The sequence below is a fragment of the Mesoplodon mirus genome (assembly GCF_964341445.2).
Source record: "Mesoplodon mirus genome assembly, chromosome: 6".
In the NCBI taxonomy this organism is placed as follows: Eukaryota; Metazoa; Chordata; class Mammalia; order Artiodactyla; family Ziphiidae; genus Mesoplodon; species Mesoplodon mirus.
In genome coordinates this window covers 147469703-147497592 of record NC_138982.1, presented here as the reverse complement: position 1 = coordinate 147497592, position 27890 = coordinate 147469703, and the positions used below count along the sequence as shown (strand labels likewise).

Sequence of the window (27890 nt, the reverse complement as noted above, 5' to 3'; positions counted from 1 at the left end):
ATCAAACCCGACCCCCCTGCAGTGGAAGCGTGGAGTCTTAACCTCTAGACTACCAGGGAAGTCCCCCGTCTAACTTTAACTGAGGTCACAAGCTCCAGCTCCGAATAGGAGGCACACATGAGGCGATGAGGTCAATTTGTTCCATGGTGAGGCACACAGCATCCCGTTTCTGGGTCTGGCATGGGACGTAGGCTGACCAGAACTGAGGGAAGGCCAGGGCTTAGTTTGTGCTTTGAAACTCCTTGGGCTTCTCATAGCCTCCTCAGCTGGCACAGCACTCACTGTGCCCAGAAGTCACATGTAATGCGTTGCTTTTTCTGTGGTACTTGGAAGCCCATCAGGTGGGCTCACTGTGACCCCTGTAGCCCCCAGCATCCATGGCATGGCACTTTCTAGGTCACTATGGTAACTTCGTTCCAATGTGACTAACCTGTGGTCTCTGAGGCCCCCAAACTGCCCCACATTCCCCAGCAGCCATGGTGGCACCTTGTGTGTCCCTTTGGTACCTGGCCACCCACGAGACCGTCTTTCACCCTGTCCAAGCTGGTCTAGCCATGGCTGAAATTGCGCAGATTAACATGCTGTAGCCCATTGTGGTAAAACTGCCTCAGGACCAGGGGCATGTTGTTGTGGCTGGAGGGAGGTCAAGGCAAATGGGTGGGCTCCTTAGGTCTTGGGATCGGGCAGGACACATTGCCTGGCCTGGGCCAGCCTGGGGGTCCCCCACCTCACACTGTCACACAGACTATACTAGGAGCAGCTGAGGCCTGGGCTGAGGGGTTCTCGCCAGGGAGGGGATGATAGAGAAGGGGAAGGGCATCCATAGATGATGGAGAGGACATCCAGGGGTGGTGTGAGGGAGCCTCCCCACTAGCGCTACATGCTCCGGACCTCCTCCCCTGCCCAGGGCCAGGCTAGACCCCCACCGGCCCCCAGCAGCCCGCACACACTGCAGCCACCCTTCCACAAGCGGGAAGTCCCGCATCAGGGCCCGCGTGCGCTCCCGCGGACTTGGGGTGCTGGAGGTGCCCAGCGTGGTCTGCACGCGGGTTACCGATCACAGCAGCAGACCCAGCAGGAGCAGCAGGCACAGCAGAGGCCATGGCTGCGTGCACGGGGACCTTCGAGGCCCCTGGGGCGCAAGCGGCGCAGGGCAAGGCAGGCGGGCCGAGGCGGGTCTGAGAGGGGCGGGCTATGGGGTTCTGCCCGTCGAAACAGGCCACCCAGCGGCGCGGCCTCGCGAGGGGGACGGGGTGAGGGAGGGGATACAGAGTCACAGGACCCTGCGAGTCGTGTGCGGAGAGCTGCGATCCGGATCCGGGAAGCCCGGCAGCCACAGGGCGGCACTGCCCTCCCGCCCCCTACTCAGAGGCACCTCCCGCGGGCTAAGCTGGCCTCTGCTGAGAGCCCACTCGCCTCCCATCGCGGGTTCCCTCCGCCCCCGCCCCTCTTCCCACTCCCACTGCTCCGAGGGGGCGCCCTAGGTTGCTCACCCCGCCTCTAACCTTCCTGTCCAAGCTGGGGTGCTTCTCTCAGAGGGCCACCTGCAGCCCGTGGCCTCCCGGGAGCACACCTCGTCCCCATCTGCCTGCAGCTGGCCCCGCCCACCCCGAGGGCTGCATGCGAGGGTCTCTGTGGCCACAAGTGCTCTGGGCTCCCGGTTTCCCGGTACTGGGCCATGGGGGCTTTTGTGGGGGAAGAGATAGTTTCTGGAAATGGGGTGGGGTAACCTTGTGAGCTGTGGATTCAGGAAGGGGCCTTCTGCCCCCGACCTTCTCTCTCCTCCTACTTGACTCCCCAACCTGCATGACCATTCTCTGGGGACTTGAACCAGCGCCTGGGAACTATCAGGAACCTCCCCCACTTCTGTCAGCCAGCCTCAGGAGAGCGCCCTCAGGAGCTGCTACACCTCCCAAGGGCCTGAATAGAGGGACTTTTGGGAGGTGAACTGAACAACCTTCTGGGGAGAGTCAACGACCCTTTAACTCAACAGAGCAGGAACCCAGTCAGCAGGCTGTTTGAGTGGAAGGAAATGAAGTCATTTCCGTGGCAGCAGAGTCCCCACCGCAGCAACCTTCGTCCCAGAGCTGCTGGCTGACCTTCTGGCCAGGATCCCTCCTACCTCAGCTTGGAAGGCCCGGCCTCGTGGAGAAGTGTAGGTTATGAAGAAAGACCTGGCACCTGGGTTCTGCTGCTACACTTGCCTTGTCTCATGGCCCTTGTGGCTCTAGCTTTCCCAGAAACCTCAAGGGCTAAGTGCCTGTGCTTGCTCAGAGGCCGCACGCCATTCTCCATTTCCAGCCTCAGGCCCTCCCACTAGCTGCCTCCTCTAGGGACCCCCTCCCCCCCCACACACACTGGGGATGTGCCTTCTCACAGAAGCTCAACCACTGAGATGATTTAGGGACTGTGCCCAAACTCCTGCATCCCCAGCCTCTCAAGTTTTTGCTCTGATCCCTGGCACCCCCTGGAGCTGTTCCACCTTTGGAATCTTTGCCGGGTGGCAGGAGTGCCTAGCACAGGGGTAGTGACCTAAGTCTGAGCACTGGCGACCCTAGAAATCTGTTACAGAAAAGCATTTTATTGAGCAGGGGGGGGGCCGGAGGGGTCACGGGGCAGTGGGGGGGGGGCGGCCGGAGGGGTCACTGCAGGAAGAGGCATTTGCTGTCTTAGGCAGTTAAACCATTGCCCTGTCTTCAGAATGGTTCAGCCAGCAAGATTCTGTGGAGTCCGCCTCCTGGCACCATGCTACAATCGCCGGATTTTGGGTCTGGAGCAACCGAGATCTTCGTCCGACTCTTCCGGAGTGTGCTTTCTCTCGGGAGCACATCTGGGGACTGGCTTCTCGGCTTCCGCCTTTGCTGGCGTGGCCAAAGGAGCATCCCCGTAGGCCCGGTAGCCACCAACCAGGCAGTATGTCTCCCCATGCTGGCCCACCTGCGTTTCTCCACACCCTCGGTTGAGGACATGGTAGTGACCAGGTGTAGGAGGACAAAGGGGAGCCACGGCTGCTGCAAAGAAAATCAGAACTGATCAGTCACTTCTGCTGTACACAGTCTCCTGCCAGAATTTCCCTCTCTCATGTCTCTCCCAGTTTCTGGCTCAAGACCTTTAATCTACTTGACATCCCAAACACAGCCTTGGCCCATCACCTCTATGAGTCCCTAGAGAAGGGACAATGGCTACAAAAGCAATTCCTAGAGCCTACGGTTGCATCAGGTGAGGTAGTCTCTTCACCGTTTCCGGGGAAAACAGTAGAACCCGAAAGTAATTGCAATCATGATCCTCTCCATCTCTCCCTTCCACAACAGAGAAAACATTTCTTGCAGTGTGTCACTTCTGAGGCTTTAATGGAAACGTCTTTCAAGTTTTGGAAAAAGATAATCTAATATAAATTGGTTAAGGACCCCTCCCACCTTGGCAACCCCTCTTGGGCCCCATTTATAATGCCTGTTACAACCACACTGAACTCTAGCCCTCTGATACTTTTATCTAGATTAGATCAAGGCCAAATACTGAGGCAGAGTGATCAGGAGACTCAGACCGGGTTCTGGGTACCAAGTGTAGGCTCACATCCACCCAGCCTCCTGGGACACCATCTGCTCAGCCCTCCAGTCTCACTAGCACTTCATCACCCCCCTTGGTTCTTCCGGTCTTCCCATGAATAAGGCACCACCCTCTCCCCTAGTACTCAGCAGCTCAGTATGGGATGTGTCTGAGGGGACCGATATAGATGTGTACATGACAGCACAGAGGTGCCTGGGTTTGAAGGTGCGGTTCAAGAGTGGCCCTCTTGGGGCCTCCCTGGTGGCGCAGTGGTTGAGGGTCCGCCTGCCGATGCAGGGGATACGGGTTCGTGCCCCGGTCTGGGAGGATCCCATATGCCGCGGAGCGGCTGGGCCCGTGAGCCATGGCCGCTGGGCCTGCGCGTCCGGAGCCTGTGCTCCGCAACGGGAGAGGCCGCGGCAGTGAGAGGCCCGCATACCGCAAAAAGAAAAAAAAAAAGAGTGGCCCTCTTCCTCAAACTGCTCCGTTTACCATCTGCCAACAAAAATGTGCTTGTCTTTTGCTAAGAGGCCAATCAGGAAAGGGTCTGAATGGAAGCATCCTGTAGCCCAAAGTGGAAGGCTATATTTATAAAGATCAGAAGCTTCCTGCACAGTACTTCAGGGATGACCTTTCACTTGTCCTCAGCAGTGAGCACTGTGGGACCCTGGTGTCCCAGGTCACTGGTATTACTTACAGCTGGGAAAGTGCTGAGGTTTACGTAGTGGGCAAGCCCCACAGGAACATGTGGCAGCCAGGTGAGGTTGTGTGTACACCATGCCTCTTCTACAGATGCCCGGTCTCGGTGTACCTGCTGCACTGCCCAGCCAGGGAACAGAGCACAGGTTTGAGTAAATATAGACGATCCGGTCAGACATTCTCTCTCAGACAACCAAAGAGATTGGTATCTGGTGGAGATCTGGTAGGGAAGTTTCTCTGAGGGCAGCACGTTTCCATAGTTATGCTGCCATGGAAATTGTGAGAAGGCCTGTGAGGTCATCACTACCCAGTGAGGTCATAATAAGGAACCTGTGACTTGCGGTCAGGTTTCAGGAGGAGGGGCAGTTTTGTGGAGGAGAGCAGGGTGGAGGCAGAGGTACTCTGCCTGGTCCCTCACACCTGGGCTTCCTCACCCATGTTGTAGTCTAGTAGACACCCCATGTGGGGCGTGCAGGTGGGCTGGTACAGGAGGGCAAGAGAGACCCACATTCTGAAATTGGCTTGAGAGGCAAGATTAATGATAAGAGACAGCTAGGTTGTATGGCACTGACCCTAAGAAGCAGAGAATTGTGTGGACTGGGGAATCAGGGAAGGCTCCTTGGCAGTGGGCCTGAAGGGCAAGTGAGATTTGGACCCATGGGGAAGAGAGGGAAGACATTCCAGTTTGGAAGAATACAAGCAAAGACACACACTTCTCGACCTTGTCCTGCCCCAAATATAAATTCATAGAACCCTCACATTTTTACACCTGAGGGCTTAAGAAAACCAAGATGTTAAGGGGCCTACCCAGTGTTACACAGGTAGTGGAGAGGGGTTCTGCTCAATGGTTACGTTCATGTCGGGGCTCCGGATTTACAGCTGATAGGAATGTGAGGACGAGCTCATGCCGTTTCAAACATTTCCAAGTGATACTGAGAGACGTTAAAGGTGCAAAATGAGGGTGCTGAATGACCTCACAAAGTGGGAATGGTGGGCCCATTTTAATATGAAATTCAAAACAAATTCATGACAAAAGGACATAATACAAAATGACAACATAATCATTACACTCCCCTCTCCCCTAGAAGTAAAAATCATTATAATCCTCTCTCTCTCCACCATGAAAGGATGAGATAAAGGCTCAGCAGCAGCCCCCGTGAAAATCATGGTCAACACTGTGAAGAGGGGTTAGTAAGACAACTTGGTCCGACTCAGAGAAGGAAAGAGACAACTCTGTCCTTAGCCTGATCAGGCCCACAGGAAGGAACCACATTTGGGGCAGTTTTTGATAGTGTGGCAATGAGAGAGAACCTTCTTTAGGAGGGGACTCCCTGTTGCCGACCTTGAAAAAGCAAAGATGGGACCTTCGTTTACTGGGGCTGTTGCAGAGGGGATGTGCCCAGGAGGTAGAGACTGCTTGGACTACCCTTTTAGAGGTTGGGCCACCCTGGTTGAGAACCACAGCACCTTCTATCCCTAAACTGCTTGAATCAGTGGGTGCCCGTTAGGACGAAGTCAGGCCTCATTGGAGCAGACTGCCTTTGGGAGTGGTAGAAGGTAAATGTGAAGGGGAATGCTCTGGCGGAGGTTTGTCATGGCAGGTGGGCCAGCATGAGACCATTCAGACTATCCAAGGCTCTGGAGATTACTTAGCTGGGAGCATCCCTCTGATGTGGTGTGGGGACTCCTACCTTAACAGGACCTGGCTGGGCATCTGGGGGAGGCAGAATAAACGGTTTATTAACTTAAGAGAGCGAGAGAATCACCTGGGGGGTTCCACCAAACCACTTAAAAAGCCTTGTACCTGGATTCTTGAGCCAACCCTCAGAAAACTTATCTAGATCTGGAGTAGGGCTCAGGAAGCTGCACTTTTAATAAGCTTCCTGGGCAGTCCCACCACAGTGGTCCATGGATAGAGAGACCAAATTATTGTGTATTCTCGGTTGCTTTTGGGAGTCAAAGTGGTCAATATTAAAAACTGCAGCAGGCATATGTATAAACAGGGAATATTCAAGGCAAGCAGAGGTGTGTAGTTATTCTATGCATGAATCAGATTTGAGAAAAGCTAGCCTGGTGGTTAAAGAACACAACCCTGAGGACAGACAAACCAGATTCTTTCCTACTGACTTGTGTGATTTTGACCAAGTTCTTTTATCCTTCTGACTGTTTCTTCATATGGAAAAGAGCTATGACTGTACATTTAGCACAATATTCTCTTTCGGCAAAGGTTGCTCTGGGTCCATTTGTGTTCTCTGCAACTTAACCCTTTCCAGTGCACAAGCATTTTTAAGTTGTTTGGTGAAGTATTACATTTGACTTTCAACAATTCATTACTTTGGGCAAAGCTTATATAATGCTGCAGAGACTAGAACCTATGCAGAGATAGTGAGAGGATGTTTTAAGCTTATTCTGCTGGTTTATAAAAAAGTTTAACCTTTTCTTCTCTTCCTCCACCTGCCACCAAGAGATGAGAAAGAAGGCAGAGCCTGGAAATGCACACCAAGCAATATTTCTGTGTCAGTTTGCCTTTTATTCCTCTGCCAGTACTTCCCAGAGAGATTTCACCAAAAGTGCCTAAGCTTGCCATGGCCGTTGCTGTGAAGAAAATTTCTCTTTATTGCTAGTCACATCCCCTTTTCCTTCTCCTGGAGGCTTAATGGATGTTTGGGGGCAGGAAACAAAATTTAAACTAAAACATCAATTGAAAGAGCCTTCGTCCTAAGTGTGGTAGTTTGGAGTGTGAATCTTCTCAGGGTCTACTGAATTCTGCCCCAGTGGAAACTGTTATTAAGGGGCACCCATAGAAACATCGCTTATTGTTAGAAACCATGTCATAATACAGAGCCAAGATCGACATTATTCTTCACGTGAAAGACTACAGAGAGCCGAGCTCAGTAGTTCACCCTCCAGTGTTGGCCAGCAACTTACCTTTTGAAGCCAGACAGCAGCCCGGGTCTTCAGAAGGTGACTAGGCAGCCCAGAGCACCCCACTGACAAGTGTGCTCACCCGTCCAGCACAGAGGGAAAGGTCCCTGTTACGGCATCATATATAAGCCTGCTGCAATAAGGTTTGCTGGTGCAAAGGCTCTCTCACTGAGGACCCCAGTCCCGGAAGGCTTCTCCTCCAGCGAGCTGCCAGTTCAATCTTCCGAGCCAGGCTCACGTCCCAGGGATGGGTCACAAAGCTGACGACGGTGCCTGGCACCTCGCCCCCCACCCGGCCCACCCTCCCTGCTCTGTGGATGTAGTCTTGCAGGGTGAGAGGGAAATCATAATTGATGACTAGCTCCACCTGGGTGCTGTCCAGGCCCTGAGAGGCGATGTCTGTGCAGAGAAGAATGTCTCGGGAGCCCTTCTGGAAGGACTGGAAGATGCCTGCTCATTGAGGCTGGCATTTGTCCCTGCAGTCTTAAGTGTTGGATTTTGTGGTCATCCAGAATATATACCCCAGCCAGTTCACAGCGCTGTAGCAATTACAGAACACCAGAACAGTTCCTGCGGCGCCAGTCTTTATGCTCTGTCATGCTGCCTAAGGATCTGTACCAACCCAGTCACCTTCTCTGTTCCCTTCGGCCTCATGAATGTCTGTCTGACATGAGGCATGATGCAGTGGAGCTTGTCACTGGTAACGGGGGTTAGAGAGAGGGTAAGCTGGCAACTTTACTCAGCAGCTGGCCTCCACCTTCGGGAAATGTGGCCCCCACCAGCACTAACTGAGCTTTGAGATTGAAGGGGTCTTTTATGTCAGCTGAGCCTTCTGCTATATGGCTCCCCTCCAAGATGTAATCCACCAGTTCCAGGAAGATTTCATCCAACAGCGTGTCTGCATCATCCAACACCAAGAAGGAGAGCTGCTCCAGGCTGATCAGTTGAGTTTTCAGGGCCTTCCACAGAGCCCCCGGAGTGGCCACCAGAATATCTGCTGGAGGCTGTTTGGACAGTTGCAGCCTGATCCTCCTCATGCCATGGCCTCCCCCTAACTCCAGCACCTGGAGGTCCAAGGACCTGCCCAAGGCCTGGGCCACGGCACGCACCAGTTCGGCTAATTCTCGAGAAGGCACAAGAACCAGGCCTCGAGGAGCAGGGATACGACAGGGGTCCAGGCTTGGCTGGCCCAACAGCCGTTGAAGGAGAGGTAGCATGTAGCTGAGAGTTTTGCCACTGCCGGTTTCTGCGGCGCAGAGAATGTGGCGGCCGCGAAGAAGTGGGGGAATGGTACTTGACTGCACGGTTGTGGGCCGAACAACTTCGGGAGCAGCCTCCTGTAGCGCGCTCAGACCGGGGAGCTCCAGACACACTTCAGTGCAGCTGCCCTTGGGCGAAAGGTTCCGCAGCGCTGGAGCCTCATGTTGCGCGCACTCGATGGAGAAATGGTACGCGTGGGTGCACCGATTCCTCCAGCCGCACGAAGAGAGTGGCGCGGGTTCCAAGAGCCCAGCGTGAGGTGAGCCGGCTGGTTCAAGTCGGGTCGCCGCACTGACATCAGCGTCAGCCCAGGACGCGCCAGCACCGGCCGCAGGGGGGCTACGCTGGCCGCTATGCCACTCTTCCTGCTGCCGCTGTAGAGCCCGCGGGATGCGCACCACGGGCAGCGGCTCGTTGGGACCGTGGACCGTCAGGTCCCGGCAAGGCGCCAGAAGCAACCGAGCCGCGAGCGACAACAGCCGCAGCCGCCGTGCGAGAGCCATACTCCGCTTGCTGCGGGAGAGGCGCACGACAGTGACGTCACAGGCGCGCCAAGGCCTCGCGGACGGTGGCCGGCGCGGCTCAGTAAGGCCCGCGGACTCGGCGAACTGTGTGGAAGGAGCGGGATCTGTAGAGCTCAGCAGCGGCGAGGTCTGTAGGTCCGAACCGGGGATGGTGACTCCAGACCCCCGCCAACCTTGGGGAAGGGTGCGCGACAGAGGCAGGACCGGGGTCCGGCGATACGCGGCGATGGGGCCCTGGCATTACGAACCAGGAGGGCGGAGGGCTTCTGGCGATCCGATGTCCGATCCCTGCCGTGCTCTTTTGTCGCCCTCACAGCTCCTGTCATGGCTTGGCCAGTTCGGGTCTCCCCCTGTGACTTATGATGAGGGTGCGGCGATGTTTTCCCAGATGTGGTCCCCGTGTAAGGTCTTTGAATACAAGTATTTATTGAGAGTCTGAGTGAATGGGTCAGGCCGGGGGGCCGAGACCAGGAGTCCGGAGTCGTAGGTCCAGGCTCACCCTTCCCTTAGAGCTCCCCAGAGAGCTGAGGGCCCCGAGGGCAAGCTGATGGCTTTCAGCGTATCTTCTCTTCAGTCAAGAGAACTCATCTCTTGGTACTTTTCCCCTTTCTTTTCAGCTGAGGTTCATTCTCCCCTCCCTTGTCACCCTTTCCAAATTCTCATCCTGAACCCACTGCTTTCTTGGGTAGTTCACCTCCAACGGCTTTCCAGTCAGATACCTCAATTCCGTAAACAGCAGAGAGGAGGGTCCTGCTACAGGTTTGTGTCTTGTCTCACAAAGCCACGGTCAGGCAGAATATTTTACTTTAATTCAGTTGTTCAGGTTGCCAAAAAGCCTTAGACAACAGGTGCTTCCTGAACGATTCCCGAAAATGGGTGTCCGATCATTTCTGTAATTTCCAGTGTCTCGGGTAGGAGATAAGGTAAACGTGGATTAATCACCTGGGAGGTTATTAACATCTGGAGAGAGTTTTACTTTCATCAGATACCGTTATAGAGATAAATACTATCAAATTTCAAATAGCATTTTGATACTCGATCAACTTTCTGGAGAGTTACCTGTTAAGCCAGCGGAGGAGAGAGTTTTGAGTACTCATGGGTGAACAGAGTCATTGGAAAGAGCAGTGGCTCCTGAGTGAGGGTGATTTTGCCATCACCCGTCCTCCAGGACGTTTGACAATGGCTGGAGACAATTTTTATTGTCACATCCGGGGTGTGGGGATGGTGGTGCTGCAGGCATCTAGTGGGTAGAGGTCAGGATGCTACTACATATCGTACAAGGCATAGGACAGCCCTCCCCACCACCCCCAAAGAATTATCTGGCCCAAAATGTCAATAGCATGCTATGGAGAAACCTTGGATAGAGGCTGAGGTTCTCACATGTACTCTCCCTTCAGGTAGTCAGTCACATTTGCCAGACTCCTGTGTGGCCCTGCCCCTTTCCCAGAATCTGTAGCAGGCACACTGATGCCATTGCTTGTCATGGCCTTGGGATGAGAAAACCTTGGGGGCTCCTCAAAGTCCTAAACACAGGAAGGAAGGAGTGATTTAGGAGGGTGACGTGGGAGAAGAGAGCTTTAGGCAGAACAAAATTGTCCTCATGTGTTTGGGAAATGTGCCAGGTGGAAAAGAGATGAGGTGTGCCATGGGGTGTACCATTGCAGAAGGCAGACTGGGACTGATGCGTGACAGGGAGTCAGATTCTGAATTTGATATAGACTGCTGTAGCAACTAGAAATGCCTAGATCTGTCTAGAGAGTGCTGGGTTTTCTGTCACTGCAAAGTTCATGTATAGGCTGATGACCACTGATTGGTGATATGATAGAGGGGAGTTGATATAAAGGATGCTCTAAGATATTGTGATTCTACACTACTTTTACGATTCTTTCCCAGAACTCGGAGCTCCTCGTTCGTTAGCTGAAGTGCTCGTTGGATGTCTGCTGTGACATGTTTCATCCATTTACATGTGCCACTCATTTTTCAGGTACAAAACGAAGAATCGCTTTGCACAAAGCCAGAAGGTCTACATTGAAAGAATGATCAGAAAAGAATAATACATAGGTAAGCATTTACATTGACTTTCTCTACATATTTGAGACAGGGTAGCTGGTTAGTGGCTGCTTTCTCGTGCTCGAGCCCTTACAACGTGATCTCCTCAGCATGTCATAGTGATAGGAGCCTGACTGAGCCTGTCTGTCTCTGCCCATGGACCCTAGTTTCTTCTTGTCATTGCTTTAGGTACTGTGTAAGGCCCTTCTGTTTTCCTCCCACTCACAGCAGACACTGAGTAACCTCTAGTTGTGACTAAGATGCATATTTCACAGTATAGTACTTTAGAAATGAGAAATGTTTACTTATTGTGGAAACAAATGTAGGCTCCTGGGAGTGTTCGTGTCACTTGGTAATGTTTTTCCCAGGGCTGCCATGGTAACTGACCTTGCCTGGTTACTCCCTACGTTTTCCATTCGATGCAGCAGGCCCACCGCTAGGCCTCTCACCTGAGAAGTCCAGAATCGGGAAGACACAGGCTGTATCAGTTGCACTGTGGCCTTATTCACAATAGCCAAGATGGTGAAGCAACCCAAATGTCCATCAACAGGTGAATGGATAAAGAAGAGGAGGTCCATGTACACAATGGAATATTCACCATGGAGAACAATGAATTACTGCTCTTTGAGGCACCACAGATGAGCCTAGAGATAATCATGGAACATGAGGTAAGTTGGAAATCAAAAGCCCTATATCCTATGATATTACTTATAGGTGTTATCTAATAACTGACCCACAGGAAAATATTTCCACAGAGAAAGACACTCACAGATGTAGGAAAAAACTATACTTATCTAAAAGGAAAGGTGGGAGTAATGGATAAATTAAGGTCAGTGTTACATATACCAATACATATTATATACATGTGTCACAAAGACCGACCATATAGCAAGGGAGGTCTACAGAACACTGTGTAATATTTTGCATGGGAAGAGGATCTGTATATGAATAGATATATATAATGTAGAAATGAGCCAGATTGTGTACAGCTAGGGCAAACAATATTGTAATCATTACCCCGATTACAAAAATTAAGACAACCAACAAGAAGTAATGAGACATAAACGTATGGGGGTTTCTCCTGGCACATTCCATTCTAATTTACAACCTAGGAACACGACTTCCAGAAAGGCTCTCCTGCCCTACTACCCAGATTGGGGAATGGAGAAATGCTGCCTCCTTGTGACCGTTTCACACAACAGCAGCTTTAAACCCACTGCTAATGGTCACTAACTATTCACCAAACGTGCAGTTCTGTAATGGCACCTGTCCACCAAAAAATTCCTGGGATCGAAAACCGAATAAGAAATTCAAAAGAGGGCAACCTTCCAAGAAGACAATTTCAAGAGGTATATTGTATGCACACTTTGTTCTCCTTTTTTTTAAACAGAAACAAAAACGGCTTGGAAAAATGATGAATTTTGGGTATTTGTAAAGACATGCAAACCCAAATTACAAAAACCTATCAGCTCACAGCAGTCAGAATGGCCATTAGCAAAAATGCTGCAAGCAATAAATGCTGAAGCGATTGTGGAGAAGTGCGTACCCTCCGTTCTAAGGGGGATGTGGTAAGGGCCACTAATGAAAACACAATGGAGGTGCTTTGAAAAGGGAAACATTGCGCTACCAGGCAATCAGTCATACCCACTGCTGGACCTGTCACCTGAGAAAATGAGAATCAAAACCTCACAGACTGGCAATTCTGCACTCCAGCAATACTTACCATAGCCAACACTTGGAAGCAACGAAAATGTCCATCAACAGAGGAGTGCACCAAGAAGCAGTGGTCCATGTACACAATGGAATATTACTCCAATAAAAAGTTTAAATTAAATTTAAAAACAAACATAAGTAAGGAGACGTAAGCATTTGGGGGTTTATCTGGGCACATTCCTCTCTAATTTATAACCGAGGAACACCACTGGCAGGAAGGTCTGTTTCCGTGGAAGTAACCAAAAAGTCCAGCAACAGATGAGTGGACAAAGAAGAACTGGTACCAGTACAGACAAAATATTAGCCAAGGAAAAAAAGGACACATTGCCCTGTGCAGCACCGTAGATGATTCTAGATGTAATCACACAACCTGGAGTAAGTCAGAAAGAGAAAGACACATATCGTATAATATCACTTATAGGTGTTACTTAAAAATTGATACCAGTGAAGATATTCCCACAGAGAAGGGCTATCAGAGATTCATTAAACAAATTTATGGTTCACCAATGGAAAGGTGTGAGGATTGGATACATTAGGATATTGGGGTTAACAGACGTATACAAACACAGGTGAAATATATAATCACCAAAGACCTACGGAATACCAAGAGAAGACTATTCAACATTCTGTCATAACATACATGGGAAAATGATCCCAGGAAGAACAGACATATGTATATGTGTAAAAGAACCACATCTTGCACACCTAGAACAAGCCAAACGTTGTAATCAAACTTGCAGTAATAAAAAATAAAAAATTAAATTAAAAAAAGAACAGGAAATAGTGAGACAAACTTGAGGGGCTTTCTCCTGGCACATTCCATTCTAAATTCCAATATAGAACGCGACTTCCATTGAGGCTCTGTTGCCCTAGTAACCAGATTTGGTAAGGGAGAACTGCTGCCACCTTGTGGCCGTTTCACACAACAGCAGCTTTAATCCCAGCGCTAATGGTCAGTTGATATTCCAAATAATTGCAGGCCTGTAAATGACACCTGCCCTGAAAACAAATCCTGGGGTCATATATCGACCAAAAAATTCAAAAGACGTCCATATTTCAAAACGACAGTTTCAAGAGGCATAATTTATGCATATTTGGCTTCTGTTTCTTTTCCTTTCTTTTTTTGTTAAAAAAATGGGAATGGAAAAAGGCTGAACATCAGGAATTAATAAAGCCATGCAAGTCCACTGTACGAAAACGTTCACCTCACAGCCGTCAGAATGATTATCAGCAAAAAAAAGTCTAAAAGAATAAATGCTGAAGGGGTTTTAGAGAACTGTGTACCCTTTAGCTGCTGGTGGGATGAAACCTGGTAACAGCCAGTAGTGAGAACAGATTGGAGGTGCGTTTAGGGGTAAAAATGGAGCTACCATGTGATCTGGTAGGCCCACTAATGGGCCTATCACATGAGTAGACCAGAATCAAAAAGACGCAGGCTGACAATCCTGCACTGCAGCAACATGTACCAGAGCCAAGACCTGGAAGAAACCAAAATGTCTATCAACAGAAAAATGCACCAAGAAGAAGTCGTCCATGTACACAATGGAATATTAGCCATGAAAAAGCATGGAACAGTGCCGTTGGCACCACTATAGAAGGATCTACAGATAATCACCCAACATGAAGTAAGATAGAAACCGAAAGACAGACATCCTATGACATCACTTATAGGTGTTACCTAAAAATTGATACCCATGAAATAATTTCCAAGAGAACACACATAGATTCAGAAAACCAAATTATGTTTAACCAAATGGAAAGGTGTAAGGAATGTATGAATTAGGATATGGGGGTTAACAGACATGTACTAATACATATGAAATATATAATCACCAAGTACCTATGGGATACGAAGAGAGGTCTACTCAACACTCTATAATAACATACACGGGAAAGGATCCAAAGAGGAATAGACAGATACATTGATAGGATGAACCAGAGACTGTACACCTAGGAGAATCTACATTTTTATCAAATTTGCTCTGATAATTAAAAAAAATTAAATTTAAAAAGCAAACAATTTAGGATATATATGCTCTTGGGGCTTTGCGCTGGCACATTCCACTCTAATTTGCTGCTTACTAACACAATTTCCAGGAAAGCTCTGTTACCCAAAAACCCAGAGTTGGAAATGTAGAAATGCTGCCACCTTGTGGCCGTTTCCCACAAGAGCGGCTTTAAACCCACAGCTAATGGTCACTTAACATTCACAAGGACTCAGGGCTGTAAAGGACACCTGCCCTAAACAACTGTGCGGAGGCAGGGAATGGCCAAAAAAATTCAAAACTGCAAATTTTTCAAGAAAATAATATGAAGAGGTTAATTTGGCTCACTCTCTTTTAAAAAAAGGAAAATGGATAAAAGCTCAACCTCGGTAATTATTAGACTCGTGCAAATCTACTCTACAAAAAGGTTTCAACTCACACCAGTCAACTGGCCATCAGCAAAAAGACTACAAACAATAAATATTAAAGGGGTTTTAGAGAACACTGTACCCTCTAGCTTCTGGTGAGATGTAAAGTGGTAACAGCCAATAATGAGAACAGAAGGGAGCTACAATTAAAATAAAAATTGAGGTACCATTCAATCCAGCAGTCACACCACTGGGCCTCTCACCTGAGACCTGAATCGAGAAGACCCGGGCTGCAAAATCTGCACTGCAGCCTTATTCACAATAGCCAAGACAGTGAAGCAACCAAAGGTCCATCAACAGATGAACAGATAAAGAAGAAGTGGTCTATTTATACAACAGAATATTAGCCATGGAAAACAATGAAACACTGCTATTTGAGGCACCATAGATGAGCTTGGAGATAATCACAGAACATGAGGTAAGTCAGAAAGCAAAAACCTATATCCTATGGTATCACTTATAGGTGTTAACTAATAACTAACACAAATGAACATATTTCCACAGAGAAAGACACTCACAGACTTAGAAGTATGCTTATCTAAAAGGATAGGTGGGGTGAATGGAAAAATTAAGATTAGGGTTACCATACGTGGACAAATACCTATTAAATACATATATCAAAAGACCGACCATATAGCAAGTGAGGTCTATGGAACTGTGGAGACGTCCCAATCACCTGACTGCCCTCCGACCTGCCGTGAATTGGAGACTGAGACCAGGCACGCCTCTCTCCTTCTCCATTCACTCAGGGACAGACTGGGGGTCATGGGAACCTCAGAATCGAAACCAGATTCTAAGACACCCCTGGGGTGTCTCCTAGCCAATTTTCCAGCCCTCGGTTTCTCCCAAGTTCTCCGTTGCCGACGGCTTAATTTCTATTCCACTGTGGCCAGGCCACAATATCCTCTAGACAATCAATCCAAATGGCCTCCTGAAGGGACTTTCAATTTTAACATCCTCTGTGATCTAGATAATTACTGCCGCAGGATGGGCAAATGATCCGAGGTCCCCTATGTTCAGGACTTCTGGTATTTACGCTCCCGCCCCTCCCTCTACGTCGATTGTTCCACTTCCCAGATCTTTCTTGCCAAACAGACATCTCCTACATCCAAGCCCCTAATTTCCTTTGATGATGACTCCTCTCCACTAGGAGACCCACCCGAATCTCTCGCCTCTCCCCCTTCCAGAGCTCCTCTCCAGCCTCCACCCAACCCTGAAGCGGTCCCTCCTCATCCCGCAGCCGCCCCGGCCCATCCAACCGCTCTCCCGCCTCCCTCAACGGTTTCTCCTCCCTCGCCCCTTGCTTTGCAAATTAGTGCACATACACTCTCTCACGACTCCCAAGATCCAAATCTCCTCTGCCCTCTGAGGGAGGTAGAAGGAGCGGAAGGATTAGTTAGAGTTCATGTTCCCTTTTCCCTCCAAGTTCTCTCTCAAATAGAAACGCGATTAGGCTCCTTTTCGGCGGACTCTTCCCGGTACATCAAATAATTTCGCTACCTCTCTCAAGCTTACGATCTAACCTGGTATGATATCTCTGTGATTCTATCTTCTACTCTGACCCCTGACGAGAGGGAAAGAATTCAAACTGCTGCCCGAAACCATGCAGATCAGGTTCACCTTACCGACAACTCCATGCCTGTCGGAGTGACTGCTGTACCTGGTACCAATCCAGGCTGGACTTATCAGGATGGCCAAGATAGCCGTCATAAACACGACCTCATGATCCAGTGCCTCCTGGCTGGCATGCAGGCTGCTGCTCATAAGGTAGTCCATTTTGAAAAACTAAAAGAGATAATCCAAGAACCTAACGAAAATCCAGCTATCTTTCTCAATCGCCTTACAGCGGCCTTAACTTTCTACACCCAACTGGATCCCGACACCCTGGCAGGGGCAGCGGTCCTAGCCACCCATTTTATCACCCAATCAGCCCCAGACGTCCGAAAGAAATTAAAACGGGCAGAAGACGGCCCTCAAACCCCTATTCGAGATCTGGTAAAGATGGCCTTTAAAGTCTACAATGGCCCTGAGGATTTAGCAGGATCCAGCTGACAGGCTCGGATGCACCAGAAGGTGGCCCTCCAAACCCAACCTCTTGTAGCCGCCCTAAGGCCGGCCATCTCCCATGTATCACAGCATCCATGGGGTCCGCAAAAGGCAACCCCGCCAGGGGCCTGCTTCAAATGCAGAAAAGAAGGCCACTGGGCTCGCCAATGTCCCAATCCCCGACCTCCTTCTAAGCCCTGTCCCAGCTGCGGGTTAACGGGCCACTGGAAGAGTGACTGCCCTACGACTGGCCCTCCCTCAGCGTCTCCACGTGGGGGGCGGGCCGACCCAATGGCATTACCACTCGAACTGCTGGGATTGGCTGACGACTGACGGCACCCGGACTCGAAGACCCCCATCACCCTCACCGAGCCCAGGGTAATGCTACAGGTAGCGGATAAGTCCATTTCATTTCTGGTGGACACGGGGGCTGCCTCTTCGGTCCTGCCTACTTATTCCGAGCCAGTTTCTCCTTCCCAGATCTCGGTCATGGGTATTGATGGCAAACCATCCTTCCCACTCCAGACCGGTCGACTCCCATGTCATAACAAAGGACTCCCTTTTACTCATTCCTTCTTAGTCATACCATCCTGCCCAGTTCCCTTGCTAGGCCGAGATGTCCTTTTCCACTTAGGGGCCTCCCTCCAGCTGGATAGACTTGACCCTAAGGTCCCCTCCTCCCAACTCCTGCTTCCTCTTCTCGGCCTGTCTCTAGAACCCTCCCCCTCCTATCCCCCTCTTCCAATCACACGGAACCCAATCAATCCCCATGTCTGGGATGCTTCTAAGCCCATAATAGCAACACACCATTCCCCCGTTCTCATCCGCCTAAAGGACCCCTCCAAATTTCCATCAAGGCCCCAGTTTCCCATCTCTGAGACTCACCTTAGGGGCCTACAACCTATTATCACAGGACTCCTAAACCAGGGACTCCTTATCCCCACTGACTCTCCCTGAAACACCCCCATCCTGCCTGTCCGCAAGGCCTCTGGGGATTATCGCCTGGTCCAGGACCTCCTACTAATCAATGAAGCCATAATCCCTCTCCACCCAGTAGTACCAAACCCATACACCTTGCTCTCCCATATCCCCCCATCCACAACCCACATTACGGTTCTGGATCTCAAAGATGCCTTTTTCACTATCCCCCTACATCCCGACTCCTATTTCCTCTTCACCTTTACCTGGACGGATCCGGATACTCATACTTCCGGTCAGCTCACCTGGACAGTTCTTCCCCAGGGCTTCCGCGACACTCCTCACCTCTTCGGTCAGGCGCTGGCACAGGACCTCACTTCCTGCTCCCGTACCCCCAGCACACTCCTTCAATATGTAGATGACCTCCTCCTTTGTAGCCCATCTCTCAGCCTCTCAAGTCAACATACTGCAGATCTCCTCAATTACCTTGGCTCTCGCGGTTATCGGGTCTCCCCAGCCAAGGCTCAGTTATCTGTATCTTCTGTAACCTACCTGGGGCTCCATCTTACCCCTACCACAAAAGATCTAACAGCCGATCGCACCCGGATTATCCGTGAACTCCAGCCTCCGGAAACAGCGGAACAAATTCTCTCCTTTTGGGGCCTTATAGGATTTTTCCTACACTGGATCCCTAACTTTGCTCTTCTCGCTAAACCCTTATATCTAGCCGCTAAGGAAACCCCTCAAGGACCCCTCACCTCTCCTTCCGCCGTTCAACAGGCCTTTCTCACCCTCCGTAACGCTCTGATATCTTCTCCTCCCCTTTCTCTGCCCAACCCAAACCGACCTTTTCACCTTTTTGTGGATGAACAGGCCGGAATAGCCACTGGACTCCTTGCCCAGCCTGTAGAGCCTTCCTACCGCCCCGTGGCTTACCTCTCCAAACAGCTAGACCCAACCATTCGGGGATGGCAACCATGCCTTCGGGCCCTAGCAGCAGCAGCCGAACTGACCAACAAACACTACAGATACTCAACCACACAGGAATAGGTAACATCTCCGACTGCTTTCTATGTGCCTCGCTTGGCCGGCCACCCTTGGCTGCTGTCCCACTCGACCAGCCCTTCAATTCTACTTCCTACACAACCCAAAACCCACCTTTTTCCCCGTTAAAAGTCCCCATATTCCTTGATTCAAAAAAATCTCACCATCTGTTACGGCAGCCGCCCAAATCTACCTGATACTGGGTTTCTTTGCAACACATCCCTCACGGTAAACACATCAATTGAAGCACCACCAGGCATGTTTTTGTGGTGCAATGGTTCCCTCACAAAAGAGATCAATTCTTCCTCCCCCTTCCCATGTATCCCCGTTACTCTCGTCCCACAACTCACACTGTATAGCCAAGACGCATTTTCCTCGCTAATCACGCCGCCCTTTACCCGATGGAAAAGAGCTATCTTTCTTCCTCTGGTCGCAGGCATCTCTCTCGCCTCCTCCCTGGTCGCTGCAGGCCTCGGGGGGCGGGGGGGAGCTCTAACACATAGTGTTTCAACATCCCGCGACTTAGAACATAAACTCCAGCTAGCCATTGAAGGCTCCGCCGCCTCCATCTCCTCTCTCCAGTGCCAAATCACCTCCATAGCCCGAGTCGCTCTCCAGAATCGATGAGCCCTGGACCTCCTGACGGCCGACAAAGGAGGTACCTGCCTCTTCCTACAGGAGGAATGCTGCTGTAAACGCCCTCCATCGCTTAAGAGAAGAACTCCAACGCAAACACCAACAGTCCGCCTCCCCAATTCCCGATTGGGGGCGATCCACCCTCTATACCTGGCTAACACCAATCTGAGGCCCCTTAATTCTCATCTGTATCTTGCTCATGTTTGCCCCCCGTTTTCTTAGGTTCCTTCGCCGGCGCATGGAGGAAGTCTCTCGGGTGGCCACAAACCAAGTGTTCCTCAGTCCTTACACCTTGCTTCCTACAGAAACCCCCACTGGTCTCCCCTAAGCCTCGGACCTCTGGTCGCCCGACTCCCCTTTCGACGCCCCCATTCAGCATGAAGTAGCCAGAGATCGGAACGCCGCCCCATTACACCAAAGATGTCGGGATGTAAGGCCAACTGGCCCGAGGCAGGGGAACGCAATCAGATTCACAGGTTGCATCAGACCGAAACTCTCCGGACCACCCAGTTCCAGAAACTGACCTGGAGACATTCCGGACCACCCAGTTCCAGGAACTGACCTGGGGGCTTTCCACCCGGCCCAGCCTTCCCGCCTTTCGAGGGACGGGACTAGCGGTCCCAAGACTGACGTAACCGGCACCAGATAGTGCCACGACACCCGAAGAGACCACCAGATAAGGAATTCCCTGCGCCCTCCCAGATTCACCACACCCCTTTCCCTTCTTCCCCTATAAAATCTTGCCCAGCCCTCGCCCGGGGGCGACTTCTCTGGTCCCTTTCTCTCGGACCAGTGAACCTCGGCCGGGAGCGCCCCCTAATAAAGCTCACTTGAAGCGTTCCTCTGTTTCGCGATGCCGTTTGTTAAGATCCGACCTTACACTTACACATCAAGGATGGCTCTGAGCTGAATTTCTGCAAAACAAGACTATCCCATGCAAAGAACAACCCAGTAGAGCTTTTGTATCCCATCAGCTACAGAAGAGAATGGCTGCAGGCTACTGAAAGCCAGCAGCATTCACAACTTAACTCCCATGGCCTCTGCAGTGCTACGTCTGAGTTTTCTGTTTCTGCCCCTGTACCAAACAGCTCTGGTGTAATTCCTCGTTCCTTCCTCCACCCACCCCCACCAACCCCCGTCCCCTTACCTGCGGTCCGCAGCCCTCCGCTCCACGCTCGGATGCCGCTGGGGTGCCAGGGACCCAAGGGACGGGTCGTTCCCAGCCGCCGGGCGCTGGCTCCCTAGACTCCCTCCGCTCCGCGCTCGGATGCCGCTGGGGTGCCAGGGACCCACGGGACGGGTCGTTCCCAGCCGCCGAGCGCTGGCTCCCTAGACTCCCTCCTCTCCGCGCTCGGATGCCGCTAGGGTGCCTGGGACCCACGGGACGGGTCATTCCCAGCCGCCGAGCGCTGGCTTCCTAGACCCCCGCAAGCTCGTGTGGCACTAACAGCTAAGCCCCAAGGACGCCCCGCGCCAGATGCGCTCTGGCCGGGACGCCCACTTCCGGGACACGCTCCTCCGGGAGAGGCGCGCAGACCGCCGCCGCGCTCAGGTGACCCACAGCCAATGCCGAGCAAGACCCGCCCCGCCGGCGCCGCGTCCGCGCGGCGCAGCACAATCACGGCGCTCCAGGCACGGGCGCCGGAACGCCCACTTGCAGGACATTCTCCTCCGGGAGAGGCGCGCAGACCGCCGCCGCGCTCAGGTGACCCGCACCCAATGCCTAGCAAGACCCGCCCCGCCGGCGCCGCGTCCGCGCGGCGCCGCACGATCTCGGCGCTCCAGGCACGGGAGCCGGAGGGCGGGGGTCTCCTCTCCTGAGAGGCAGCTAGCGATGCCCCGGGGCGCGGGCCCCTGCGGCGCGGAGACCGCTCCAGGCTGGACTCACCGACACTAACGCCGCCAGGAGGAGCGCTTGGCGGGACTCGGCAAACAACCCAATGTTTTAAATGGAAAAAGGGCTTCAAAAGACCCTTCTCCAGATAAGACATACAAATGGTCAGCAAGCACATGAAGAGATGTTAATCGTCATTAGTCGTGATGAAATGCAAGTTAACACCACAACGCCGACCCCTCCACACACTAGAAGGCCTACAATCAAGAAAGCTAAAAATAACAAATGTTGGCAAAAATTTAGAGAAACTGATACAGAATTTTCCATAGGGAAAATGAATAACTTCCGGAGGTGGATGCTGAGAATATTTGTACAACAACGTGAATGTAATTAATGCCATAGAACTGTATGCTTAAAATGATTTAAATGGTAAATGTTATGTGGGGGGTTTTAACATAATTTAGCCCCTGCTTTATACCAGACCCCAGAGTCGAAGCTTCTCATCCATTTTCTCACTTTTACTTAACCTCCTAGGATCTTCACACTCCAATTTAGCAGACGAAGCTGAGCCTGAGAGGTTAAACTAAGTGACTTGCCCAAGGCTCACTCGGCCAAGTCTACACTGTTCAATGTTGCTGTATTTACTGAGCACCTACTAGAGCACCTACTGAGCAATACCTCCAGCACCTGCCAGAGACATTGTGGAAAGACCAGGATGAACGGGGGCTGAAAGCAGATTACAAAACATGGGTAGATCCTGGGGCCCTGCTCTCAAACACTGAAGTTTCTTGGAGTGGAGGGGATGGCTTGTGTCACCCTTGTGGAGCCTTTTATTCCACCCCACTGCACCCCCACAGAGGAGGGAAGCAGCTGGCCTGATACTGAATATTAGCTCAGCTGGGGAGGAGTCCTGGGGCTTTGAAGAAGGCATCTCCTGCCCCACTCCCCACATTGCCCCCTAGAGTCCAGTATGTGGGCACAAGCATCCCTGTGGCGGGGCAGGAGGCACGTCTCATGGCACCCCTCTCCTCCCACCCTGCAGTAATGACACTGTACCCATACACCCGCCAGAAGGACAATGAACTCTCCTTCTCTGAGGGCACCATTATCTGCATCACCCGCCACTACTCCGATGGCTGCTGTGAGGGCATCGGCTCAGAGGGGTCTGGATTCTTCCCCGGGAACTATGTGCAGCCCAGCTGCTGACAACCTGGGATCTTTGGGATGCTGACCCAAGCACCGCCTTGAGTGAGCCTCTTGAGTCCCACACCAAAGCCTGCTCCAGTCAAGAATGGACCAGACCGGCACGCCTCCTGGGCTGTGAGCTGTGTCTCTTCCTTTCCCCCACTGCAGTGGGAAGGCGTCCGGGTAAAGACAGAGGAGGCACCCAGAGGCCTGCTGGAGACAGGAAAGAACTGGAAGCCAAGGAGCTTGGTGACCTTATCCACAGGGGACCCTTACGCCATGCAAGACAGGGTCTCCAGCTGCAAGTGCCAACTTTGAATAAAATTCTGATGACCTCCTGATGATTGCCCTGCAGGGCTAGCGGGCCGAGGGACTGAAAGGCAACCCACCTGTAAGGCTCCTGCTCATTGAGCCTCCTCTGCCTGCCCTAAGCAGTATCTCCCATCTCCTCGGTGCTCACTGAGCCCTCCACACTAGACCCCTGTGCCCCTCTGCAAAGGTGGGCCGCACCCTGCTCTTTTGCCTGTTGCCTGCTTTGTTGTGTATTCAGTCTTGGTTCCCCAGGCTGGGCACTCCTCCAAGAGTGGGGACCAGCTCCCTCACTTAGGTGGGGCTGAGAGCAGAGCTCACCTCGCCCTCATCCCCCAGACAGCAGCGTGAGACACCTCGCTCACCTCCGCCCCTTCACCTCCTTCACAGCTCTGAAACCCCAGAAGAGGGAGGTGGGCCTTGGGTTTCCACTGGCTCTGCTTTCAAGCATCATGGCTTTCTCTTCCATACGGGAGGAGGGGGGCTCAAAAGGGCCCAGTCAGTGGGGCGACTTTGGTTAAGTCCCTGCTTTCTTGCTGCATAGACGAGGCTGTGATGCAAGGAGACATCTTCGGGCTCTGTGAGGTCCCTGGCTGGCCAGACCCGAGCCCCGGAACAGTGTGCTACCTCTTTCCACCAACAGGAGGTGACTGTTCCCTCGAGCTTTTTATCCTGTGGGGATGCTAACAGGGTGGGGGGGGCGGGGGGCAAGGAGTGTAGTGTAGAGTCACAGTAGGTAAAGCAAGATCTAGGCCTGGGACCTTCGGCAGGGAGCACCACCTCTCTCTGTGGGGAGTCAAGTGCGGGGGAGGTGGGGGGGGTACATTTCGGGGCCTGGGTCCCCTGGACAGAAGACTGGAGGAGGGAGGCCACGCAGCCCAAGGCAACAGTTAACCACAACGCGGCGGGACATGTTCCTTCTCGACCCTGACAGGGAACCCCGTCCTCCCAACGGAGAGGACAAGGTTTGTGGAAACACTGCTGCCTGCTCAGATATGCGTGCCACGCTGCTGCGGCCAGACTCCAGAATTCGCTTGCAGTGGAACTGGGGGAGGCAGCTAAGCTCGGTTAACTGCACAGATGGGGACAGCTCCCAACTCCCTCCTCCAGTCCCCAAATGGACCAACCGGGGATTCCGGGAAATCCTGGAGGGATATACCGAAACGAAAGGGAAAGGGAGTAATGAAACTAGCTTTCTCTTTCCCGACCCCCACCGCCCCACCCCCTCCCCGCCCGGGTGGCCCCTGCAGGCCACGTCCTCAGCACCTGATGCAGGTGTAGGCGCACTTCGGTGGAGGTTTCCCAGGGCACCACCCTGGCGCGGAAGGAGCTGGACTCGGCCTTCTGCGCCTCCTGCATAAGGCGGTGCATGGGGTAGTGGTGGCGCGGGAAGGCCACGTCGCCGCCTGCCAGCAGCCCCATGGGGCAGAAGTCGTTGGCGCCGTCGCTCACGTAGAAAAGGTGCTCGAAGGCCACGCCGTCGTCGGCCTGCTCGCGCAGATAGTCGCTGAGCACCTTGTGCTGGCACATGTTGGCAGGGCAGCGAGCGCAGCTGTGCGCGTGGAAGGGCCGCAGCGCCAGCAGCCCCCAAGGGTCGGGCCCCGACGGGTTGCTGAAGATGCGGCAGAACAGGCCGTGGTGGCCGACGGCGCACAGCGCACTCTCCACGCCAAAGGTGTTGGCGTCTGAGAGGAGAATAACCTCAAAGCAGGCGCCCTGCTTGGCCACAAACTGCAGCAGCTCGCCCGTGCCGGGCGACAGGGGGATGGCCTCGTAGATGGCGCGCAAGTCCCGCGGCCGCACGCCCTGCTCGCCCAGGTACTGGAAGACGTGCTGCATGTACTCGTTGTAGAAGCCCTCGCGCTAGGTGGCACACAGGCTCTCAGGCAGCCGCTGGCCCGCCGCGGCACGCGCACGACGGAGTCGTCGCTGTTTTCGTCCACGATAGTCTCGTCCAAGTCGAAGGTCAGGAGGAAGCGTGGCGCGCCGGGCGCAGCCATCCCGCTATCCTCTACCAGCTTTGTCCTGAGCGACCAAATCCTTTTGTGGTCACCAAAAAGAGTCCCTCAGAGGAAAGGGGGACAGGACCTCTGAGCTTCTCCTGCAGGGTGGGGAGCAGCGGCTGCGGAGGTCTGTCCCGGCTGAGTCTGGAGTGTCAAGAGTGGGGAGAGGGCCTAGCTGAGGTATTTGGGTGCAGGATGGAGCAAGGGGCGCTCACGGGAATTGGAGGGGATGCTGCATCTTATCCATCCCCGGATTTCTGGGCTCCGGCTCTCACGAGTCCTTCCAGTCCAGAGGGTCCGTGAATGGTGTGCATCTGGGCCGTTCCCTCCACTTGCCCCCCATCCCCATGTTATGTATTTTTAACCACAATTAAAAAAATGAATGAAACACTGATAATACATGTTACAACATGGATAAACATTGAAAACATTCTAAGTCAAAGAAGTCATACTGAAAAGGCCACTCATATCACAACCATCTTATGTGCTTTAAATCCATAGCAGTTTTGAAAATGAGGGGATGGGACTTCCCTGGTGGTCCAGTGGTTAAGACTCTGAGCTCCCAATGTAAGGGGCACAGGTTCGATCCTTGGTCAGGGAACTAAAATCCCGCGTGCACAGTATGGCCAAAAAATAAAATAAAATAAACGTCATTGGCCTGGTTTGGATCATAGCATCATCCTTGAACCCATCAGAGCACCCACAGGATGGAACATGGGATTGGCTAAATGTGGATCATATGCCCATCTTCAAGGTGGGTGGAATGTAGCATCAGCCCTCTGGAACTGTTTGGACTGGAAACAGGTAAGAAGTTCCCAAAGGAAAGCTGAGGTTCTGGACTTTGGCATGAGAACAGATGCTGGATTGGGGAAAGCGGCAGATTCCACACCACTGACGGCCCACTGCACAGCTGTGGGATCTGAAGGCCAAGGAAGGAAGGGGCTGATTTAGGGTCAGGGGCTGCAGCCACCCATCCAGTGCTCTTGCTGTCCGTCCACAACAGCAAGAACCTCTTCATCTTGCAAAAGGCACAGCCCTCCTTGATGTCTCTGGTGGCGGGAGCCCAGGAGTCACACCTGCCCCCTGGTCACGTGACTCACCCATCCCCCAAGAACAATACTGCTCATTTATCCAGTCTCCTCCCTCCTTTACAAAGAGCAGAGACTAAATGCTATGGTGGTTAGGAAATTCTTGCTCAATGAAGCAGTGGGAGGCTCAAGGATTATGCCGTATCATGGAATCCATCATTGGCAGCTTTCAGAGACCACATGGGTGCACGTGGCTCTCCAAGACCATGCAGCCTCAGTGTGAAACTGTCTACTGGGTGGCCCAGTTGCTCCCGTATCTCTGACTCTTAATGAGTATGAATATCAAAAGTTTGTTACAGCTGGGAAGCCCAAAGGATTGCAAGGCCATGGTCTGCCGTATGGTTGTTGTGTCAGGGACACACTCAAATGTTTAGACGGTTATCACCTCGCTTGGCAGGCTATGAGCCTGTGAGGGGGAGGCCCTTCTCTCAACCACATGCATGTTAGTAACTGAAACATCCCAAAGGGCTGTCTGTGCTACCCAGGTAGCTGTTCAATTGCCCAGCAGCAAGGTCAGCTCAGTAATTGGCCACAGGGGCTTGACAGGGACCAGACTGGCTTGAGCTGGAGGACCACAGATGACTGCCTGGATGGTCAGAGGTCAAGGGCTGTCCTGAGACTTGATGTCTATTGATGCCCACTCAGATGGGACAAAGGATGCCTGCAGTCCCAGGAGGGCCCCAGCAGCCCTCAGGAGGCAGCACCTGGGGGCTGGTAGGTCGCTGCACCAAGTTCTCTGTAAATTCATAACATGACCATGGAGTGAGCTCAGTCAGGCCTCTGCTGGACCTGGGCTGCCCAGGCCAAGTGGGGCCAGCACTACTCTCTCCAGTTCAGATGGTAGGAGGAAACCCTGTGGGCTTCTGAGGTCCTAACAGCCGTTGACTGAGGTTGAGGTAGATTTGAAACAGTCAGTGACCCGAGCAGACATTTTGTTCTTCTGCTCTCAGGTTCCAGGACGGGAGTAGATAACCAGCGGCCCAGGTGAACCCCCACTCGTGAGTGACCCCGGGCAAGTCCTGTCCATCCTACAGGACTCAGAGGTGTGGGGTTAGGGGGGCCGTGGGCCAGTTGTGCTTAACACTAACCCACTAACCCTAACGCCCAAATCTCTACTGTTCACTCCCTAACCCTAACCTCCTAATCTCTAATCCTAAACCCTAAGGCTCCTAACCCCTAGCCCCTAGATACTTGACCTTGACCTGTAAACTCCTAACCCTTACCCTATGACTCAGACCATCTAACCTGACCCTCTAGCCTGCATCCTTTAACTGTAATTCCTCAAAACCTGGGCTCAGCTGAGTGGCTCCATCCAGAGGTGAAGCAGGACCTGTCTTTGGGCCACCATTGCCTCTGCCCTCTCCTCCCCCCAGGAACCAGAAAGCCCTGGGTTGTTGGACTCTCCTGACCAGATGGGCAGCTGCTCCTGGTCTACCTGCGCCCACACCCCCCTCCTCTGGGGCCCTTGGCCTCTGGACTGTCTGACCTTCAGTCCACCTTCAAGAGCCCGGAGACAAATCCAGGTGAGACGCCTGCTTCATCGGCACAGGTGGGACCTGGTCCCCATCCTCACAGCCCGGCCAGAAACCTTTGTGCACACTGTGTCATGAGGCTGCCTGTCCCCAGCCAGCTGGAGGGGTCGGGAGTCAGATGGGGAACCGAAGTGTCCTTGAGGTTGGAGTGTGGGCAGGACAGGGT

At 52.4% G+C, this 27890-nt stretch overlaps 1 protein-coding gene and 2 pseudogenes across 9 annotated transcripts in view; 1 reads left to right on the top strand and 2 right to left on the bottom strand.

Annotated features, from left to right (window-relative positions):
• LOC309806761 (uncharacterized protein) overlaps nucleotides 1–20613 on the top strand; it is a gene marked incomplete at its 3' end in the record, with an annotated part of 54799 nt that extends 34186 nt beyond the window's left edge. The window contains exons 3-5 of one of the 7 annotated variants that reach the window (XR_014294437.1): nucleotides 10939–11015; nucleotides 11429–11671; nucleotides 19996–20613. Coding sequence is in view for 2 of the 7 variants with exons in the window: in XM_082625730.1 (XP_082481856.1) it covers nucleotides 9271–9393 (123 nt within the window). Of the gene's footprint in view, nucleotides 1–9270; nucleotides 9394–10938; nucleotides 11016–11428; nucleotides 11672–12393; nucleotides 14066–14716; nucleotides 15548–19663 lie in introns of those variants that run through there. The other 6 variants (XR_014294438.1, XR_014294439.1, XR_014294441.1 and 3 more) reach the window with 6 other exon arrangements.
• LOC309806760 (putative ATP-dependent RNA helicase DDX28) lies at nucleotides 2562–8934 on the bottom strand (annotated as a pseudogene). Its single transcript, XR_014296181.1, has 2 exons — nucleotides 7174–8934; nucleotides 2562–3011 (listed from the first exon to the last, which is right to left on the bottom strand). The product of XR_014296181.1 is annotated as a putative ATP-dependent RNA helicase DDX28 (transcript).
• A 3326-nt stretch (nucleotides 20614–23939) lies between the features above and the next one.
• LOC309806158 (phosphoethanolamine/phosphocholine phosphatase-like) lies at nucleotides 23940–25506 on the bottom strand (annotated as a pseudogene). The gene has a single exon. The product of its transcript is annotated as a phosphoethanolamine/phosphocholine phosphatase-like (transcript).
• Nucleotides 25507–27890: the final 2384 nt, after the last annotated feature.